Genomic DNA, 24,112 nt, shown 5'->3' with positions numbered 1-24,112 from the left:
TTGTTGAAAATGTCAATGTTACCCAGGGCAATTTACACCTTTAATGCAATCCCTATCAAAACACCATGGACTTTCTCCAGAGAGTTGGAACAAATCATCTTAAGATTTGTGTGGAATCAGAAAAGACCCAGAATAGCCAGGGGAATATTAAAAAAGAAAACCATATCTGGGGGCACCACAATGCCAGATTTCAGGTTGTACTACAAAGCTGTGGTCATCAAGACAGTGTGCTACTGGCACAAAAACAGACACATAGATCAATGGAACAGAATAGAGAATCCAGAAGTGGACCCTCAACTCTATAGTCAACTAATATTCGACAAAGCAGGAAAGACTCTCCACTGGAAAAAGGACATTCTCTTCAATAAATGGTGCTGGGAAAATTGGACATCCACATGCAGAAGAATGAAACTAGACCATTCTATTACACCATACACAAAGATAAACTCAAAATGGGTGAAAGATCTAATGTGAGACAAGATTCCATCAAAATCCTAGAGGAGAACACAGGCAACACCCTTTTTGAACTCGGCCACAGCAACTTCTTGGAAGATACATCCATGAAGACAAGGGAAACAAAAGCAAAAATAAATTATTAGGACTTCATTAAGATAAAAAGCTTCACAGCAAAAGAAACAGTCAACAAAACTTAAAGACAACCTATGGAATGGGAGAAGATATTTGCAAATGACATATCAGATAAAGGGCTAGTATCCAAGATCTATAAAGAACTTAGTAAAGTCAACAGCAAAGAAATTAACAATCCAATCATGAAATGGGCAAAAGACATGAACAGAAATTTCACAGAGGAAGACATAGACATGGCCAACAAGCACATGAGAAAATGCTCCGCATCACTTGCCATCAGGGAAATACAAATCAAAACCACAATGAGATACCACCTCACGCCAGTGAGAATGGTGAAAATTAACAAGACAGGAAACAACAAATGTTGGAGAGGATGTGAATAAAGGGGCACCCTCTTGCACTGTTGGTGGGAAGGTGAACTGGTACAGCCACTCTGGAAAACTGTGTGGCGTTTTAACTCTCAAAGAGTTAAAAATAGAACTGCCCTACAACCCAGCAATTGCCCTGCTGGGGATTTACCCCAAAGATACAAATGCAGTGAAACGCCGGAACACATGCACCCCAATGTTTATAGCAGCAATGCCCACAATAGTCAAACTGTGGAAGGAGCCTCAGTGTCCATCGAAAGATGAATGGATAAAGAAGACGTGGTCTGTGTATACAATGGAATATTACTCAGCCATTAGAAATGACAAATACCCACCATTTGCTTCGTTGTGAATGAAACTGGAGGGTATGATGTTGACTGAAATAAGTCAGTTGGAGAAGGACAAACATTATATGGTCTCATGCATTTGGGGAATATAAAAAAATAGTGAAAGGGAATAAAGGGAAAGGAGAGAAAATGAGTGAAAATATCAGTGAGGGTAACAAAACATGAGAGACACCTAACTCTGGGAAACGAACAAAGGGTAATGTAAAGGGAGGTGGGTGGGGTTTGGGGTGATTGGGTGATGGGCCCTGAGGGGGGCACTTCGTGGGATGAGCACTGGGTGTTATACTATATGTTGGCAAATTGAACTCCAATAAAAAAAATTTTTTAAAGAAGTGAAGTATACAAAATTATGAAAGAGAACGGATATGAGAACGCAAAAGGACTATTGTAGGGACATGGGGCTGTATAATACCACTTAGTATTTCTGCAGAACCCCTAGGGCTTAAGATGTGAATGGCTCTTTACAGTATCATGCTAATGATACAAATTTTTACCCTTAGGAAAATTTTGCATCCTGATTTAAAATGAGAAATTTGTATGTGATTAAAATGATTCTTTCTTTTGGCAAATACTAACTCCCATATTGCTAATGTAGAGAATTTGAATAATATAATTGATATGGTAAAGTGAGCAAACAAAGAATTGTACATCATATGAATAGAAAAACCTCAGATCTCCATGGGACATTTTCTCAAAGCAGGAATTGGATATATCATAGTCTTTATAGAATACATTAGAAATTTAGAAATAACTTTTAAATGATATGTATACACCTCTATATAGATATATGCATATATATATATATATGCAGAGAGAGAGAGGCACACATACATAATACATGCATACATTCTACACTTTTATATCTTATAAAATGAAGACTGCTAACCTAAGTAATTGGAAGATTAATGTCCTCCCACTTAGAGGTCAGTAAGTGATCATGGAAGGAAGGGAGTGAAGGAGAGAGAAACAGCACACTTATATACAGAGTACGAATTATTTTCAGAATAAAAATTCTAAAACGAAACAGGAATGAAGGGACCATAAGTAAGTTAATTATTAAATGTTGAATGATGGACAGTTTCAAATAAGATATTCTAACAAAAACAAATGGAAAAAATAATAAAGCTGAAAAATACAATTAATTATAAATTAGGAAAACAGTGGAATTTTAAAAAGAACAAGTAAAATAGACTTCTCACAGGTCTAATCACAAGTAGAAAACCAACAAGTAAATAAAATTAGAAATGATAAAGGCCTTTTACAGAATATTTGGAAACTTAAAAAAAAAGATGACAGTGCTATAAACGATCATGAATTAAACCTGAAAACATAATTGGAATAGAGAGCTGGACACTGTTGAGTGTTGATGAGCAGTTAAACAGATAAACTCCTTGGCATGTGAGCTCTTTCGTGGTCATTTCTGTGTTTCTAACCAGACACCTCCATTCACCAGTTCATACCACTAGTTGTTGCTAAGTGCAGTACCTTAAATTCACCATTCTTTCTGGCCTCCCTGCCTAACTGCTGTTTTCCCAATCTAGAATGCCAGCAACCATTACCTATACTGAGCATGCCTTCCCTGACTTACCTGGGTTTAATTAGTGACCCCTCTCCATTATTCTCACAGTTTTTAGAAAGTGCTGCTATTAATAGGACACATCACAATGTTTTGTGTCATTATTGCATGTAGACTCTAAGCTCCCACTCTTTAGGCACTGTGCCTTGTCTTTTTCTTTTTTTTAAGATTTTATTTATTTATTCATAGAGACACAGAGAGAGAGAGAGAGAGAGAGAGAGAGAGAGGCAGAGACACAGGCAGAGGGAGAAGCAGGCTCCATGCAACAAGCCTGATGTGGGACTCGATCCCGGGTCTCCAGGATCACACCCCAGGCTGCAGGCGGCGCTAAACCGCTGCGCCACCGGGGCTGCCCTGTGCCTGTCTTTAAGAGCTTAGTAGATAGTTGGTGAACAAATTAAACCAAGGTTATTGGTAGTGCTCAGAAACAAAATGAGAGTATTACACTATACCAATGAACAAAAATTGTGGCTCAATACATTTTTTTAGTTGTTTGTAATTTTTTCCCAAGTTTTGGCTAATTATCCCATACAATCAAACTTTCTCTATTATGAATATAAAAGTATTTTAATATAAAGTGTTTAATAATAATTTGTTAAGTCAACTTAAAAACGTTTCCTCTGTGATGATAGAATAGTTGTGTTTGTTTCTCAGAAATTCATTTGTTTTACTGGTATGTTCAACTATATGTTACTATGATAAAATAAAAGGAATACTGTATAATAGGTAAGGAATTATGGACTAAGTAAGCAATCTATATTAGGGAAAGAAAATACTTATTTTATAAATGAGTCTTCAAGAATTTTTCTAAAAGGTCCCTGGAGGAGCGAGCACCTGTGTAGCTCAGTCAGGCATCCAACTTTTAATTTTGACTCAGGTCATGATCTCAGGGTCGTGAGATTGAGCCTTGCATCATACTCTGTGCTGGGCATGGAGCCTGCTTAAGATTCTCTCTCCTTCCTTTTCCCCTCACCGCCTCTTAAACCATTATCAATCCATCAATCAGTGTATGCCTTGGAAATAATTTTTCATTAAATGTATATGTACACATAGTTTCAAATATTTGTCATGTAAATGTCATGCATTTTAAATTTAAATTTGTAAAATACTACAAATATTTTACCTTGCTTAGACTTTTATGTTTTTGTGTTTTTAGCACCTGGAATTATAAATTGGTAAAACTTATTTAAAATCTAATCCGTGTATGTCACTTACCTTATTACATTTTTAGAAAAAATAAATAAACATTTAGCTAGTAGGATTTTCAGAAAATCTACTAAAATAGCTCAGGAAATCTACTAAAATTACATTTTTAATTATTTTATATTACTCTTAATGCCAGGTTTAGGACAGTTCTCTTTCATATTATTTGTCTTTTAACTATGTGTTGTTAATACATATTTGGGGGGAGATCTTGTTCTATTATATATAAATGTTTCATACTCTCTGTTTATTAAAACTAAGTTCAAAGCCTATAAAAATCCAAATAGGTTCAATCTATGTCATACATTCAATAATATAACCCTTGTAGGTGGAATCCACACAGAGTATGATAAGGATTCTTGGGCTGTCTGCAACCTTACCCAACTACCTCGATGTTGCTACATTTTTACACGTTAATCCTTGCATTGGACTTTTCTACTTTGATGGCCGTTTCCGACCAGTTCCTCTTGGACAGACATTTCTGGGAGTTAAAAGTGCAAATAAGGTAAAATTTTTTAAAATAATATACTTTTCTAAAACTGTTTTTGTTGCTGTGTTGTTTAATGCTTGAGATTTCTCTAAAAGACCTAATTTGTAAAATTACAAATTAAACATCTTAGACAAAATCAAGCACACTTCCTTAACAATATGTAGTAAAATAACTCCTTCGAAAAGTTGCTTATAGTTTGCGTTACTGTTATCAATGTATATTTTGTATTTTTAGCTAAGAATACAAGTTATATATAAGGTTATAAATTTCAAAAAGTTATTTTGATATGATTGAAGGCTAGTATGAAAAATAAAAGGCTCATTAAACAAATAATACACATTTTGATATGATATTCCTCTAAAATAAAAAATACATTTTATGCAATTGAAAAATAATTCCTAGTAGCAACTATTAATGGAGGTGTTCTATTTTACTTTTAATGTTTTATAATTACCATATTGACTATATATATATGTGGCATTTCTGAAATTCCTTATAATGCTTTTAAAAGTTTGTTTATGGTATTACTTATATAGCATTTACACTATTAGAGGGCTTATTTTAGACCTTGATAATATTGTGAAGGAATATTTTACTTTGCTCTAAATTTATGCATTTTATATTTTAATGACACTTTCTTTTCTGTAGAAGAAATAGGTTTAAGAGAAAATTCACATGCCATAAGACCTCTTTATAAGAGAAAATAAGATGGAATCATGTGTTATTATGTCAGCCTTGGTCTTTAATGTTTTGCATTACTTGTCTAAAAAGAATTTTATTAGTAAAGTAGGGTCATTTTACCTTACACTATTACAAATAAAATATTCAGCTAAAAAATACCAGAAGTGACTCTCACTACAGTAGTGTTTATGCTCCATTTACATTGTATCAAAGTAAGATATCTTGTAGGGAGCCATTTCAGACTTATGGCCAAAATGATAGTTTATGATATGGTAATTGTTATGATGTACATAGTTTATCATTAATTATTTCAGTTGCTTTTCAGTATCATTTGCTTTTTTTCAGTCACTATATTTGATTATTTAGTATATTTTAATGTTTCGTTAGAACACCTGTAGAGCTATTTTTTATAGCTTTATAATTTAAATGATAGGTAGTTATCAGAAAGATACAAAGAAGAAAAATTTTTCAGATGCTTTTCAGACATTTTAAACTTTTTTTTGTAAATTGTATCATATAAATTGGTGAATCACTTAAAGCTAATTAAATTCAAAGTATTTTCACCATAATACATAAGCATTATAATCATAAAAGGAATGACATCAGGTCATAAACCATCATAATTATTTTGAAAGTTTACAAGTTTGGCAAAATTAGAAAAACCTTTTACATGTCTTGCATACTGTAAATAGTAAGCTAATTATATGTATTACAGATTTTTTTTTTTTTGTCTTACTAAACAGTGTTATTTTTACTCTTAGTGAAATACACAGTTGGTAACCATTAAGGATTTCCCTAGGGTGTTGTTTAATATATTTACTAACTGGTTATTAATTTGTCATCTTGTATGAAAGGAAATCCTTGTAGGCTCCTCAGAGTTTCATTCAGAAGCACGTGATGTGGTTTAGTTGCCATGAAAGAATATAGGAAAATGGTGTGCCTGACACCTCTAATTTGAAATAATGGCTTTGGCCAGAACTCAACTCAAAGTATGCTGAAAAAATTATTGCAAGCTGAAGTTGTTTTTGAATCATTAAAGGAGAGTAAATTATCTTCTGATTATCTCATTTTACATAGTCACCACAAGTCATAAGAGTAACAGAATGATAAAACATTTACTTTATTAAAGCAAAAAGTCTAAATCGTAGTCATTTCAGATATGTATGACATTTTCATCCCCTCCACATTCTTAATAAATGATGCAGGCTGGATCACATGCCTATTCCTTTGGATTAACTGTCTTACCTTTTTGGTTGGAAGTTTTCCTTGTCATTAAATGAGAAAATGAGACCGTTTCTTAACTCATGAATTTAATATTAAATTTCCAATTAATCTAAAAAATGTTTCTGTAGTAGAAAAATATCTACTCCTCTCCATATATATTACAGAAACAATATGGTTCCTTCAAGTTCAGCTTTATTTACCATGGCATTCTACTAGTAGTGTTCTCATGATTTTGAGAATTCCACAGGAAAGCTCTGTAGTTTATAGAATGAAATAGAAGACAAACAGCCTGAAGAATGGGCTTCCCAAGGAAAGACAGTGAAAAGAACTTTAAAATCATTCTACAATATCTACAACTAGTATATTATCCTTAAAATTGTCTTTAAAAAACTTGGCACACTTAGAAAGTTAGTACTCTGAATATATGAGGTTTTTATTTGTCCTTCTAAACTAGTTGTTTTTTATTAGACTGTTACATACTAAGTATTTATATGAAATTTGTTGCTTCTGCATTCTGGTTAATCTGAAAGGGAAAAAAAAAATGCCTTAAAATCTGCAGAGTTTTGTCAGTAGTTATAAAGTTTATAATTGCTTCATTTTATTTTATTTGTGTTTTAAAAACCTTAAGGTACAACAGTTGAATAACATGGACGAAGTATGCTATGAAAGTGTTTTGAAGCAAGTAAAGGCTGGACACCAGGTACACTTTATTTTAGCATGTTTTTAGAGAATTCTAAATGGTTAAAATTATTAATTGTTATGCTCTTGAATTCTGAGATAATGACTGGGAGGTTTTATTTCTTAATAATTTTTTAGTTCAGTGGTTAGCCATATAAGTCATAAAATATTCATAGATCGTATTATCCTCCCAATATTGATAGGTCATTGCTATTTTGTTTGCCATTCAATAAATAAGAGAGAAAAGAATTTCATCCTTTACATTTCTTTTTTTTTAATCTTTTTGAATAGCGCCAGTCTTCTTTCATACCTCAAAAATTTTAATCTGTATTTTTTTACATAATGTAAAAATATGAAATGTTTTATTAAACTCCATTGTTCAAAATTCTCCAGTCAAGATTGTTAAAGAAAAAGTGGAATGATAATAATTGCTTATATAAAACTTAATCATTGCCCAATTGTATATGGTTGTTTGTATCCTTTTATTTTATTGTGGCTTTTTTTTCTGTGTTATTAGCTGTTTATGACACATAAAATTAAATACTTTCTGGTCCTTTGGTTTTTAAATTTGTTTTAAGAGCACTGAAATCCTTTTTTTCCAGACTAAATCTTGTTTCAAGCCCCAGTATATAAACAAATCAAAGATGAATTAAATGTGCAGCCATGGAACACTGCCCACTGAGCATCTTTGATGCACTTTGCCCCTTTAAAAAAATAGTTTTAAAATCAGATTTCTAGCTAATCTCAAGAGAATGTCCTTAGGTTTAAGAATAACTTTTAGGGAAAAGAAATTATGATTTAATTATATGATATTAGTGACTTACCTGTCCTAATGATTAGCAAATGTCTGAAACTGCTGAAATTATCTTACATTATTTTCACTGAATTAGGCAGGTATTATTATCATCATTTGAAAGATGAGGAAAATGAGGTGTTTTGCAAAATAAAGTAACATGTTTCCATCATTTTACTAGTGCAGTTATAAATTCCTTCCATGTGAATGTAGAGTCTCCACTAACCGTGTGTCATTATCACTCTATGGGCATTTATTTTATATCAGTGTATTTTTTTGGTCCTCATTAGAAAACATCTTTATGAATTGCATTATTTTTTATGTACAAATAAAGAAATGGTAAAGCCCAATATTCTTTCTGCAATCGAAAATCTTGGGTAGCCTGGGTGGCCCAGCGGTTTAACACCTGCCTTCAGCCCAGGACATGAGGCTGGAGTCCCGGGATCAAGTCCCACATCAGGCTACCTACATGGAGCCTGTTTCTCCCTCTGCCTGTGTCTCTGCCTCTCTCTCTCTCTCTCTCTGTGTCTCTCATGAATAAATGAATAAAAGCTTAAAAAAAAAAGAATAGAAAGAAAGAAAGAAAATCTTTCCAAATACCAACTACTTTTTCTTAGTCAGGAGCCAGGAAACTTTTTATGTGAAGGGCCACATAGTAAATAATTTAGGCTTTGCCGCCCTTATATTCTTTGTTGTAGCTACTCAGTTGTGCTGTTGTAACATGAAAGCAGCCATGAACAGTATATGAACAATTGGACACAGTGGTATTTCAATAAGACTTTATTTACTGAAACAAGCAGCAACTGCATGCGGCCTGTTTTCCCTGTTCTAGATTGCCTCACAGGATTTAATACTAAAATGTTATGTAGATAAAGTTTTGACAGCATTTCAGTGAAAATCCTAAAAGATAGAAATATCCCGTATAGCCATCAATAATCTGTGCCTTCTTTGTAAAAGAACAAGATAAATTCAGTGTAATCAAGTAGATATTACTGCCGTGGACTTTTATTTCTAACTTTTATACTGCTGAAAATTTAAACTGCATTATTAGCTAAGGAATGTGACTGTGGAATCCTTAAAACCTATTTGTATACATTATATTAAAAAATGTTAAATAAATATTTAAATGTTTTCTCCATTGAATTTTAAAAAAAAGATATTCTTTTTTAGGGCACTTTTGAGTTTACAGCAAAATTGAGTGGAAGATAGAGTTCTTATAGTGAAATGACTGCTCTCACATATGTACAGCTTCCCCCACTATCAACATTCTACACAAGAGTGGATTTATTTTCAGTCAGTAAACCTACATTGACATGTCAATATCACCTAAAGTCCATATTTTACCTTAGGGTTCACTCTTGATGTTCAGTCTCTAGGTTTGGACAAATGTATAATGGCATGCATACATCCACCATTATAGTGTCAAACAAAATAATTTCATTGCCTTAAAAACCCTCTGTGTTCAGCCTGTTTGTCATTCTTTCTCATTTATCCCTGGATACCACTGACCTTTTAAATCTTTTTAATTCCTCTGTAGTTCTACCTTTTCCAGAATGTCATACAGTTTATAACCTTTTCCTATTGGTTTTTTTCACAATATCTGAAGTTTTTCAGGACTTGATAGCTTATTCTTTTTAGTACTGAGTAATACTCCACTGTCTGGATATACTACTGTTTATTTGCATACTGAATGACATCTTGATTGCTGCCAGTTCTGGCACTTATGAATAAAGCTGCTATAAATATCTGTGAATGGGTTTGGGTTTTGTGTGGACTTAGGTGAACAGCTTCTTTAGATAAATACCAAGGAATGTGATTACTGGATCATATTATTAGAGTATGTGTAGTTTTGTAAGAAACTTCCATACTGGGCAGCCTGGGTGGCTCAGTGGTTTAGCACCACCTTCAGCCCAGGGCCTGATCCTGGAGACCTGGGATCGAGTCCCGTTTCAGGCTCCCTGCATGGAGCCTGCTTCTCCCTCTGCCTGTGTCTCTGCGCCTCTCTCTCTGCGTGTGTGTGTCATAAATAAATAAGATCTTTAAATAAAAAAAGAGAAACTTCCATACTATCTTCCGAAGTTATATACCATTTTGCATTCTCACCACCAGTGAACAAGAATTCCTGTTGCTCCATAGCCTCATTAGCATTTGATGATGTCAGTATTTTGGCCATTCTAAGAGGTGTGTAGTGTTATTTTCTTGTTTTAACTTTCATTTCCCTATGACAAATGATGTTGAACATATTTTCATATGCCTACTTTCTATCTGTCTGTAATCTTTGGTGAATTGTCTGTTTAGGTCTTTGGCCATTTTAAAATCAGATTGTTAATTTTCTTATTCTTGAGTTTTAAGAGTTCTTTGTATACTTTTGATTAAAGTCATTTATCAGATGTGTCTTTTTCAAATATTTCCTAGTCTGTGACTTGTCTTCTTGTTTTCTCTTCATTGTCTCTTACAAAGTGGGTTTTTAATTTGGAATTAAATTTCAAATTAAATGATGATGATCATTCCAAATTAAATGATTAATGAGCTGGATTTAATGAGCTGTGGAATCCAGCTTATCAGTTATATCATGGATTGTGCCTTTGGTGTCCAAAAAGGCATCACCACATCCAAAGTCACCTAGATTTTCACCTATATAGGAGTTTTATGGTTGCATTTAGACCTATGATTGGTTTTGAGTTAAATTTTGGGAAGGGTGTAAGGTCCATGTCTAGATTATTTATTTTTGCATGTGGCCATCCAGTTGTTTCAGCACCATTTGTTGAAAAGACTGTCTATGCTCCATTTTATCACCTTTGTTCATTTTTCAAAGATCAGTTGGATGTATTTATGGCTTCTTTCTAGGTTCTCTGTTCTTTTCCATTTGTTTAGATATTCTTTAGCCTATACTAGAGTGTTTTGATTATTGTATCTATGTAGTGAAGTCAGGTAGTATTATTCTCCAACTTTGCTCTTCAACATTGTGAGCTATTTTGGATCTCCATTTAAGTATGAATGGTAAGAAAAACATTATTTTTTCCATAATTTTTAATCATGATAGGATTTCTATCACAGGAAAACTTTTTTCTAATCCATGATAAATTTCATTATAAATGTGAACCTTTAAAGATTTTTTCTTTTAAAATAATGGAAATTAAACTATAAATACTTACTGTGTATGGAACATATAAATAGACATATTTTGGCTCTAGTCAGGAAAATGCTTACTACCCCTTTTGTTATTGAATAGTTTTAAAAATGCTATAAAAAATATAGCATTAAAGACACCACTGGGAGGAATGTTAGTGTTACCTCTAGAATTAAAATTAAATTACAACAATCATTTTCCTTCCATTACAGTTAGCACTTAATGACCAGATGAGTAGATACTTGTTTCATTACTTTGGAACACAAGATTGCTTCTAATAGAAATAAATCACTTCTTTTAGAATAAAAATAAGAATAAAAAAAGGAGTTTTGGTGAATTATTTCTGGTGAGACTAATAAATTATATAAACATATATGTACATAAATGAACATAACTGTAAATACTAGTAAAAGTAAATGGCTTAATAATGCCATTACTGCCAGTACTGTAACTATTTGGGGGCCTTAGGAACTACAGGTTAGGAACTACTCTTTGTAACATTATTTGCCTTTATCATGATGTTTATAATTGTCCTTTAATTGTATTTGTTATGTTATTCCTGCCTTTTTTCATTACATTACAAAGTCTTACATTATAAAATATTTATTTAGGGGCACCTGGGTGGCTCAGTCAGTTGAGCATCTGTCTTCAGCTCAGGTCATGATCCAAGGGTCCTGGGATTGAACCCTGCATCAGGCTCCCTGCTCAACAGTCTGCTTCTCCCTCTTCTTCTGCTCCTCCCCCCTGCTTGTGCTCGCTCTCTCTCTCTCTCTCTCTGTCACATCAATAAATAAAATCTTAAAAAAAATAAAATAAAACAATAAAACAAAATATTTCTTTAAAGAATAAAATGCACCCTTATTCCTAAATGTTGGAAAGAGCAGGAGTTGTATCTTCTATTGTAAGTAAGTAAAACTCCAAGTAGATGTTGTAACTTAAAAGATCCTAGGAAGATTATTTCCTCCTCTTTCACTGTTGCAGAGGCTAACATGTCCTCCTAGGAATCAATTCATAAAGTGTGCTGGCTGAGGGTGTTTGGTCAGTAGAGATGAGATCATATTGCCATTCCTTTCATTCTTAGTATGGAAGATGTGTAGCACATTACTTTTCAAAAAGAAGGCTACCACAGGGCACGCACTTGCAGTTATAAATTCTAAAAGGACAAGTTGGGATGGAGGGCTGGGTTCACAGCACTGGCTTTCTGTTTAGAAAGGACAGACTTGGATGGGAAACCCCAGGGGAGACTTCAGGTGACCAGTGGCCGCTGCTTTAGGACATGAGGAGCCTGAATGGAGCATGTGCAAAGCTGAGGCATTACCTCCCTACCTTTTGTGTGCATGTCATAGGCATTGACAATTGCCAGCCTTTTAAGGATGCATGACCTCTGAGCTCTCTTCCCCTGCATTCCTGCCTAGCTAAAAATGTACCGTGGGTGATTGTGTAGAGTATGATTGCAATTTGAGAGCCCACTGAAACACACTTAGAGATCAGGGATTGTGTCCAGATCTGTGCCTCTTTCCAAAAAAGAATTAAAGCAGGATAACTATGGCCCTCTTCAGGCTATTCAGGTTCCCTACAAAGTCAGGTTTTGTTGTTGTTGTTGTTGTTGTTGTTGTTGTTTAAGATTTTTATTTATTTATTCATGAGAGATACAGAGAGAGAGTGAGAGAGGCAAATACACAGACAAAGGGAGAAGCAGGCTCCCTGCAAGGAGCCCGATGTGGGACTCGATCCTGGACCTCGGGATCTCTCCCTGAGCCGAAGGTAGAGAGCTCAACCACTGAGCTACTCAGGCGTCCCCAAAGTCAGGTTTAATTTATGTTTTTGAATGATTAGTGCTGATGTTTATTTTCCATAATAAGCATAATAGTAGGACTTTCTTAAGTTCTGTAGAAAACTTATATATCTCTTTTACTTTTTTAAATTATAATAAAATAACAACACTAAGGAAAATTTTTAGTTTCACTATCATTTTATCATTTTAAGATGATTATTGTAATTTTTATATATACCCCACTACTCATTTTTTATCCAATTGCACATGTAGCATTCAATTTTGTTCACTAAAACTTAATTATTCATTTTAATCCATTACCAAATTATACTGTATATACAGGTTTGTATTCACTGCTTTCTTTAATGAATACTGAATGTTTTTCATTGTTTCTGCATGATCCTAACAATTTTAATGTCTGTAAAGAGAGGAAGAGAGTTTTTATTCATTCAGTTTGTAAGCTTCAGACATTATGTGAGTCTCTTTCTACTTTTAATCTTCCCCCAACCTTCAGATATAAGCATTATGACCTCCTTTTGTTAAAAGAGAAAATGAATTTACAACATGTTAAGCAGCTTCTCGAGCTAGTACATAGAGCTAGTAAAGGCTTATACCAACACTGAAAACTACATCTTTGTGTTGATAAAAAGCCCACAGCGTCTTCAGAACTTTATACTGCTCCTCTGCTGTTAAGCTGACATTAGCTTTTCCTCTATTACTGGTTATTCCTACATTAGTGAGTGTTTTCAGTGTTTGCAATTTTCCATTATTAAAGATAGTGCTACTGTAATGGTGATATTTTTTGCCTGTTATTTTTTCTGTTGAAACATTTACTCAGGATAAATTTCCTAAAATGGAATCATGGCACAAATGGCTACAATTTGTGGTCTTACCATCTGATCCTATTATACATTCTGAATCGGTTGTAATACTTCATGGTCATAGCAGACCTATGTAGGATTTTAGAAACTTAATGCCATGTTTTTCTGAAAAGTTCTATCAGTGTAATGTGAAGTAAGATTATGATCTGCTATGTTTACTATTTTGAATTTGTTTTACAGTTTTAAGGCAAATAAAAAAGTGGTATCATGCCAATGAGCTTTTTTCTTAATTAGCAGCTATTTTAAATCATGATTACAAAAATACATTTTTGCATATTGTATTGTTCATGCCTTGCTTTGGGTGTGCATTCACTTAGAATGAGAAAAACCTATTCTCCCCTGTGTTTTTTTTTTTTTTTTTTTTTTTAATTTTTATTTATTTATGATAGTCACAGAGAGAGAGAGAGAGGCAGAGACACAGGCGGAGGGAGAAGCAGGCTCCATGCACCGGGAGCCCGATATGGGATTCGATCCCGGGTCTCCAGGATTGCGCCCTGGGCCAAAGGCAGGCGCCAAACTGCTGCGCCACCCAGGGATCCCCTCCCCTGTGTTTTTTGCTTCATAATTCTGACCATGTGGTCTTTGACCTTTGTAATTGCTTTTTTTTTTTTTTAAGAGAGACAGACAGCAGTGAAAGGAAGAGAGGTGGGAGAGAGAATGCTAAGCAGACTCCACATCCATTGCAGGGCCTGATGTGGGGCTCGATCTCACAACCCTGAGATCATGATCTGAGCCAAAATCAAGAGTTGGACACTACTGACTGAGCCACAGCACCCCTATAATTGCATTTTTAAAGTGTAGTTTAAATAGAATTAATATAAAAGAGCTTGGGAGGGGAAAAAGAATTTGAACAAATTTAACTTTTGGACATACCAAAAAGCAAGAATGAGAGGGGGAAAGAGTTACTACTAATTCTGTCATCCAGAATTTTGTTGGTTAAGTCCTTTCATTTTTTTAAAATGCATTTTATTCCTTTAATTTCCTATCTATTTTTTCAGTTATTCCTGTAGTTTCTCTATTTTATCTATCCAAAAATATGACAGAACTTTAAATAGAAACATTAACATTAAAATACAAATAAACAAAAGAAATGCAAATAAACAGTTAGAGATGTCCTACTTAAAATTTTAATCAGTATGTTCTATGCAATGATGTCCTTTTAGGTTTTGTGTTCCAGTAGGACAGGTCCCACAAAGTAAAAGTGGACTACAATGACATACTGTTAGTTAAGTTCCTAGTATAGTGTCTTATCTGTCAGGTCTCTCCGGTAAATACAATTTGATTGTGACAAATTTCCTCATCTTCCAAAATTTAACATCCTTAGTGAGATGGGGATGATGGGAAGTATGAAATGTATCAGGACTACAACACATTGGTTGATATTTGCTTCTAATTTTGCTAGTATTACAAATGCCTAGACCAGTACCTTCAGATTATAAGTACTGATTTGTCAGTGTAGTCTTATATTAATGTAATCATATCAAGAGCTCTTATGTAACATAATTTGAAAGCAGAACTCCATTTTTTTCATTTATTATATATATTATGTATATGTAACTGAAAAATTTGCTCAAAACTAAAATCTTTTTCTGTTTCAATCTTTTCAAAAAGATCACTCTTATATTTGCAAGTTGCTCTGTCAAGTACTATTTGGTCTATAAGTTCATTTAGTTTAATATATGGCAGCTTCTACTGATTGCCTTTGTAATATGTCCAGAACTCAAATTGCAAGGAAGATACTTAGAAAGGAAGCCTATGACACATTATGATTTTTTAAGCTGAGGTGGATACTTATTTCAACAAAGCTAACAATCTTTGAATTAATCCATCACACGAGAATTCCTATTTCACAGTTCCCCTTGATTACTGAGGCTTATGTGGAAAGTTTGTTTTCAGGGACTTAGAAAACCCGTGCCCCCTCCCCACTCTCACTGGATTATTTTTTCCCTTTTTTAGCTCCTTAAAGACATACCTTCACTAAGGTGTGGTCTTCTACTTTTACTATAAGGGTTATCAAAGAACTTCCCAAAAGATGAACGTATCTGAATTGTATTTCTTCCCCAATTAAAGTTGACTATAATGTTATCTCGGTCACTGTCTTTATATAAGGTTCCACCTAATAAATTTCAACAAATGAATTTGGATCCATCTGTCAGAAAATGAAAAACATATGATTTAACAGTCTTTTTACCTTATCATCTAAAATCCGGCACCCAGGGGATCTCTGGGTGGTGCAGCGGTTTAGCGCCTGCCTTTGGCCCAGGGCGCGATCCTGGAGACCTGGGATCGAATCCCACGTCGGGCTCCCGGTGCATGGAGCCTGCTTCTCCCTCTGCCTATGTCTCTGCCTCTCTCTCTCTCTCTCTCTCTATCTCTCTCTCTCTCTCTGTGACTATCATAAATAAATTTTAAAAATGTAAAAAAAAAAAAAATTTAAAATCCGGCACCCAAATTAACTCTTCAGTTATATTTTTCTCCCTGGTTCAGATGACTGAAAGGTCTATCTATATGTGCTTCATTCTGAGAAACTTGTGTTTAAATGTTTTGTTGTAGAGTAAATTATATATGTGTTTGTGTGTGTGTGTGTGTGTATATATATATATACACACACACACACACACACACACACACACACACACAGAGATCTTTGCTTCTAGAACTCAGTTATGGTTATAAATAACTGTATTAGTGCTTTGCTATGAAGTAGGCAACTACATATTCAGTAATTATGCTTTTCCTTGTTTTTAAGGGAACATAAGTTATTTCTTGTGGGACTATGTACCTAACAGACTTCAGCTTTACTTTGTTGCCTTTTAAATACATCTCAGCAGTAAATATATAGTAGTTAGTAACTGAAAGTGTATTCTACAACAGGAAAATCAATTGAATTTTCCCCACTACCACCTCATCCCCCCCCCTCCCTGACAACAAGATCCTTCCAGTGACATTTTGTTTGTTGCCTACAAGTTGTTTAGTATTTTGGATTTTCTCCCCAATTGTGGTTTCCCTAATTATTTTAATCAGAGAAGCAACTTTGCAGACCATTATTAATAACACTGACTTAAGTGTCCATTTTTTAAAAAGTGGAAAATAAAAAAAAGTAAAAATAAAAAGTGGAAAATATAACTCTCAGGCAAATGGATAGTTTTTATGCTAAACATTAACAGTTTCCTCTTAAATATACAAAGAAATTTATTTTGTTCATCGTCATTTAGATTAAATTAGAATAGAGCAAATTTTGTGTTCAAAATCCATACTGACAGTCTCTGGTCATACTATTCCATAGGTTTCAGTATACTAATCATCTAAACTTTTGTGCTCATGTACTTAATAGATTTTCTGTGCAGCTTTTCCTTAAAAGTATTAAAAACAGTAGGAGGCAGTTGTGTTCCACTCAAGCATGTGTAATGACAGATGGAGAAAATCTTTTCATGTTGACTTTTCAACAGTCATACTCTGTAAGACTTCAAGTCTTCTTGGCTATTGGGAAATTAAAAGTTGGCGATTCAGCCTTTAATTTTGATCCATCTGCTCAAACTAATGAGACGTCTCATTTGTAAGCTTCTCTTTGTGTTACCAAATGCAAGTACAGCTTTATCATTCCTGCTAATAATTCCCCTCCTCCTGCGTAACTTCCAGAATGGGAAAATAATTGATGTCTTAACCCTATTGAGATTTTTCTCGTTATACATAAGCTTTGTTACAATGATAAAAAAAAAAAAAAGAAGAAAAGAAATTAGAAACTGTCTCAGAGATTATGGCATACTTATCAGTAAGTTAACTTGTTCTTTTTTTACATTATCCAAAAAGTTAGTATCCTTATTTAGTAGCCTACTCAAAACCTACTCACAGTTTCAAGAATAAAAGGCTTTGCAGCATTAAAGAGGAAAAAGATTTCCTTCAGTCTTGGATAACTTAATATCAGCTTTTCCTTATTCTGATGTATGCCTTGTTTCCTTTCTCTTCATTGTTTATAACTTTTTAGTAGATATTTCTGTTTCTAATAAGAAATCACCCTTAAAAATTTACTACTAAATTTGCATTAATTTAACTTTTTACTACTTGAGGGGAATTATTTTTGCTTATCACTGCTGTTTCTATAAAAAATAATTGCGTACAACTGAAACAAATTTCATTATGCTAACTTTGATAATGGAACTTTCCATTGGCCTTTTTGCCTAAAGAAGTTTTCTTCTTCCAAATACAAGCATCTCTCTAATTCTCTGTACCAATGTTCTGAGATTGGAACATTAAAATAAACAAATCTAATATTAGGTAAACATTAGATAAACAAATCTAATGTCACATTAGATTTGTTTAGTATGACTTCTTTGTTAATTGAGTACTACCTTCTTCATTCTCTCCTCCCAAATTGAGACATATTCCCAAAGAAACATAAAGGCAAGATTATTAAGGAAGAGACATTATGAGCACAAGAATTAAATATAGTCCTCCTTCATCTTTACCATTAAAAATTTATTTTACCAGTAAAAATACTATTAACAGAAGAGTTCAGTGTTTTCATTTTTTTAAAGATTTTATTTATTTAGAGAGAGAGAGTGCATGCAAGTTGGGAGGGGGCAGAGGCAGAGATTAAAGGAAGAGAGAATCTCAAGCAGATACTCCGCTGAACACAGAGTTTCACTCCGGGCTTGATTTCCAACCATGAGTTCATGACCTGAGCCAAAACCAATAGTCAGACACCTAACCAACTGATCCACCAGGCACTCCAGTTCAGGAGTTTTTTTAACTACAAGAAAATCTAAAAGAACATTCATGAAATCTTCACTTTTGGGCTTGGACATACATTTCAGATGCCCAAGAGGAACGGGTAGGCAGGATAATATGGTATCTAAAACTCACAAAGGGGCGCCTGGTTGGCTCCGCGGTTGAGCCTCTGTTCAGCTCAGGGCGTGATCCCATGGTCTCGGGATTGAGTCCCTCATCAGGCTCCCTGCATGGAGCCTGCTTCTCCCTCTGCCTCTGTCTCTGCCTCTGTGTGTGTGTGTGTGTGTGTGTCTCATGAATAAATAAATAAAATCTTTTAAAAAAATAAAAATTTAAAAAAAATAAAGCTCAGAAAAGAGGTCTGGGTTGGGAACATAAAGATAAGAGTTATTTCTATAAAGGCCATAAATGGGATAGGATGAAACAAGAAGAAGTGCGAAATTTAAGAACAGTTGGGAACAAACCAGGTAGATAAGGAAAAACTTACAAATAAAGAAAGAAGATGACCAAAGAGAAACAAGAAAACTTTTCTAAGAGCCAGGGGGAAAAAAGAACAAAGAGAAATTAGCATTTACACCTACTTTCACTTCTATAATCTCTCTGCAATCCCTCAATTATTTTATTCTCAAGTACGAGCTACTGTCAGACAATTTTAAAGAAACTTTTATTAAGGATGTATCAAGCTCTGCTTTGCCTTAATGTTTAGTTAAAACTCTTTGGCTTTGGCCTCTGGAAGGCTAACAGCAGTGTGCCTAGGTCAACATAATTTTCCATGTTCCTAAAGTAGTCTTGGATAAAATATATAGTGTTGTGATCATAGGATCAACCTGACAGCTGATAGTGCTAAGAAATTAGTGTTCCTGAGCCATAATGTCCAATTTTAAAATTTTAACTACTAAATTTATAATTATAACTGATGAATTTTCATATTATAGCACTGTCTGGTATAATAACCAGAAATTCTCTCTATGGCAGTGGTATAATATGAGTTTCATTATAAATTATAATTATAAATTTAGTAGTTAAAATTTTAGCCATACCTACTTTAAGAACATCTGAAATGTGGTTATGTCCAAACTCAATTCATAAAATTTTCACCCTAAATGAATGGTGTTCCATCCATTATTTCTTGGTTTAGTGAACAGCATAACTATAGACTTAGTTCCATCAGATGTCCTTGTCAGCTAACTCTCCCTTGTTCTCATTTCTAATCCTTCATTAACACTTACCCTTTTTACCTAAGTGTCTTTCAAATCTGCTCATTTTTCTCCATCCCCTCCTTCTCCTGCACTGTCGCTTCCATCATCTAATCCAAGTAACCATCATGTTTTCTATGGACTATTCTAGCCACCTCTTGATTACTCTACCCGTATTCATTCTGGCCCTCCTCTGGCTGCTCTGGACACTGTAACTGGCTAGCATGATCTTTTCAAAATACAGCTCCAAGATGACACTTGAATGCTTCAAGCTGCCTTAAAAGAGTTAGGGGGTCCCTATATTTTCTGGCCTTTACCTTCTTCTAGCTCTTTCCCTCATTTCCTACTTCCCGTCTTCCTAGCCTTCTTTCAGATCCTGATCATAGCGATGCTTTTCTGTTTATCTCTGAACTTTTGCATAATTTTTTCCCTCTGTCTCACACATCTTTCCTTATTCTCTGCCTAGTTATCCTATGTTAAATTCTTCAGATTTTATCTTTGTTAAAGAAACCTTTGTACTCCTCCCTTACTCTTTCGCCTCTCTATTGTGAACTATACAATAGCATAGCCTACATCTTCAAATGTCTGACTATAGTCTTACATTTTTTCTGACTGGTTTTGGTTGCTGCTACTTTTTGTTATAAGGTACTAGTCTCATAAAGAAAATAGCTAACTATTTAGGGTCTTGCTCATCCCTGTATTGTCATGGCCTCACCAGTACCTGGAGCACATTTGGTGCACAGATAATGTTTGATGAATAAATGAATGGGAGATACGGTGGTCTTTACAAGTCGGAAGTAATTCTTAAAGAATTTAGGAGGCAACTAACTTCAGGAAAAATCGAGAAAATAATCATTTAGTTCTACAGTAATCTGAATGTCCAGTCAGAGAGTAGAACAACCTGGAGATGTTGAATGACATCAAAGGATGCTTTGATTACCTTAAGGAAATCCCTCCTCCCCAGGGTTAGCTGTAAAGAATGGTGAAAGAATGTTGGTATTCTCCTTTACAGTGTTTCATTACATAAACTTATTCTTAATATTACTTCATCTAGTTATAGTCTTTTCTGTTAGATGTATTAAATGATCTCATTTTCTCCTAATTTGAGATTCCATGTGACTTAGCTATTTTTCATGATAGAGACATCATTTGTGCCACCGTTATTTGAAGTTAATGTATTTCTTGCTTTCTTTTATTTCTCTTCATTAAGTCCTAGAGAAATAACTTTTGAACTCTTTTAAAATTTTAAATTTCTAAGAGAATAGAGAAAATTTTCATTTTTCTGAAATACAGCTTACCATAAGGGTACTCAATTATAATCTTGAAATTTTATATATAACAGTTCCTTTATTAACTTCATAGTATTTTCTTCATTTGCAAGGGAATATTTTTAATGAAGAATATTAGTATTTCATTTCTCCTTTATTGCTGTTAACATTTTTTCCCTAATTCTTTGAGGATTTTAATGCTACTGAAATATTACATTCTTGTAACAAGTGAATTAACACAAAGGTACAAAAAGAAAAGTCTAATGAATAATGAATTACTTGTCCCTCTCCTCACTTTACCTCCAGTACTTCCTATCCCTGAAATGTATTCAGTTTTCTGATACGTTCAGACTAATACAAGTTCATGCACATATCTTGAGGGATTTGCACTTTTTTACATCGGCAACTAATGATTTCTGGAATTTACAGCAAAAATTGACAGAGCACAGTGAAACAATTTCATAATGATGTTTAGATACTTTGAGGGTATAAACTAAATTTAGATCTATCCTTACACAAACCATCAATACTTAACCAGAGGATCAAAAGAAAAAAATAATGCTCTCTGTAATCCTGGAAAAAATTAGAAGCAAAATAAATAATTTTATTTTCCTGAAACTCATTTTATTTCTATTAGATACATTGTTGAACACTGGAGAACATATGTACCAACTTAAAACTGCAAGGTGAAGTTTATGTTCCATCCATTTCATCCATTATATAGTTGTAGATAATCTCTATTTTTTAAGTGCTTGATCATTATAACTTCCTTATAGAAAATAGTAACTTTTCTATCCATTTTCTCATTCCTGGTGCCCTTATTCATGTGTAAAGTAGCAAAACGTGAAGGTAGTACAAATTGTTTTTGCCCTCTTACTGGTTACTATTTTTTTTTTTTTTTTTTTTTTTATGATAGTCACAGAGAGAGAGAGAGAGGCAGAGACACAGGCAGAGGGAGAAGCAGGCTCCATGCACCGGGAGCCTGATGTGGGATTCGATCCCAGGTCTCCAGGATCGCGCCCTGGGCCAAAGGCAGGCGCCAAACCGCTGCGCCACCCAGGGATCCCTGGTTACTATTTTTTTAACCATATTGTTGTATAATTTTCCTCTCAGTTTGTTTTCCTCCTCTAGAATATCTTGCATAAAAATAGCAATAACTACTATTGTGTATATGCTTTATGCATGTACCCATTGTATAAATGTTTATTTTCTGACATAACTGCATGTTTTACATAAAAGGTAATATATAATTTATAAATTTTGTTACCTAAAGATTTCATATAGATCTATAACTGTTTTAAATAAAATATTCCAGATTTAGGAAATGAATTTGTTAGATTATTTGGTAATTTATTGATGTGATTTTTTTAAATACAGTTAAGTACATAATTATTGGTTAAATAAGATAAAATAAGCATTTAGTTTGTTTTATAGTATGCAAGTCTGTCAAACACTTTGTATATTCAGTATTTTTATTCTGTTAAAACCAGAACCTAATTTACATACATGTTCATTCTAGACTATTATTTGAATTATTTATATTGTTATTTAAGTAACAGTTAACAATGTAGACTTGGGATACTAAAAAAATATTTGACTACTTGTAATCATTTTTCTGTTTTTTTATAATAACACCATAGAAAATTCTCTAGCTAGCCAGTTAGAATATTTCACAATAAATTGTCAGAAGTTAATTTGACAGCTATTTATTTTATTTTAGAAAATGATATATTAAATCTCTTTATTAACTAGTTTCCAACTGATATTTGGACTTGCAAGCATTTGGTAGATATGTTTAATAAGTTTAGTTACCACTATAAGAATTTGTTGACTATACTTTTATAACCCTCTTTTGATAAAATTAAACGAACAGTATTTTTATTAAAGCTAAGTTTAAAATTTTGTGCCCCAGGGAATTCTGATTAAACTATTCATGTATTTGTTCAAAGCATATCCAAGGGTGGGTAATATTCAAACTCAATTAACCATTGCAGCTTTTTACTGTCTTGTCTATAGCTGGGGTTTTTATCATGTTCTTGTTGTTGTTGTTGTTGTCTTTTTTTTTTTTTTTTTTTGTAGCATATTTAAGTGAGAAGGGGTGAGAAGAAAGAAATTATGTGTCTACAGATAATATTATAAATCAGGATTCTGTTTTTAAGGGGATAACAGTCTTGAATCTTATTGTTTTTTCTGTTTTTATAAATGAGTAGATAGGAAATACAGCTCTAAGAATATTCTGGCAAATAAAATGGGCATTTCCAGACTACAACATTCAAATTATTGGCTGCTCTTGACATATGATTAGAGACCTGTTAAGTCTTAAGGAGGGTCTAAGCTAACTTCATTTTATATTTTACACACACACAAGCTCACAAAAAGAAACAGGAGACACTTCGAACAGACCTTATATTAATTCACAGAGCATCATGTTAGTCCCTCCTCCCAAGATTCCCACAGGGCAATATGGGTAAGAGCTGGCTACTTCTATGTATATGGGTTACACCATGGGAGATGAGCTACAAAATTATGAAACTTGAGTTATATGTATAGTTGTTGCTGGCGCATCTATCTGTCCTCCCCTCTGGTGAGGGGTGGGGGGACATAGGGACAGGATAGAGAGAAAGAAAAGAGGAGAGAGGAAGGAAGAAGAGGGAGAGGAATAAGAAGGGAGAAAGGGAGGAAGGGTAGAGAGATGAGGAGGGAAGAGAGAAAGTAGACCAAGTGATCCAAGGACCTTATCTTTTACTTTGGAATATAAACAGATACCCTCTTGAAGAAGGAAAGGAAAACTTCTACCCTGGAACATAAGGAGTTGTCTCCTTGAGAGACTAGAAAGGAACCTTTACACTCCCCCTTAAATGGGATAAAATGGCTCTGGGGGAGTGGAGACATTCTCTGCCATTAGAGCACTTCACTATCCATTTCTTAAATAACCCTGACCATTTTCTTATACCAAGAGTTTCAAGGAGGATTCTTTTCCAGCAAGACCTAGGTTTCTGGAAATGATATGTATTATATTAAACCAGCCTAGAAAGATAGTATTCTGGTGTCTACTACTGCTGTCTACTTGGGGGAGGGGAGGTAGAAAAAAAAAGAATCTAGGAAAAGAATAAAAACTTTCTGAATTTACCCGCATTGCATATTCTCTCCAATAGTCTTTTTATCTTGTTGTCCATGAACAAAGATC

General features: G+C 33.9%; 1 protein-coding gene across 3 annotated transcripts in view; it reads left to right on the top strand.

The window, feature by feature from the left end:
* Positions 1-24,112, top strand: part of ASCC3 (activating signal cointegrator 1 complex subunit 3) — a 340,865-nt gene that overhangs the window by 143,914 nt on the left and 172,839 nt on the right. For all 3 annotated transcript variants that reach the window (XM_026002925.2, XM_026002927.2, XM_026002926.2), the window contains exons 12-13: positions 4,411-4,587; positions 7,106-7,177. In XM_026002925.2, the coding sequence (XP_025858710.2) occupies positions 4,411-4,587; positions 7,106-7,177 (249 nt within the window). The remainder of the gene's footprint in view (positions 1-4,410; positions 4,588-7,105; positions 7,178-24,112) is intronic.

This window comes from Vulpes vulpes, chromosome 1, assembly GCF_048418805.1.
Source record: "Vulpes vulpes isolate BD-2025 chromosome 1, VulVul3, whole genome shotgun sequence".
NCBI classification, from domain to species: Eukaryota; Metazoa; Chordata; class Mammalia; order Carnivora; family Canidae; genus Vulpes; species Vulpes vulpes.
This window is presented reverse-complemented; position numbering and strand designations above follow the sequence as displayed.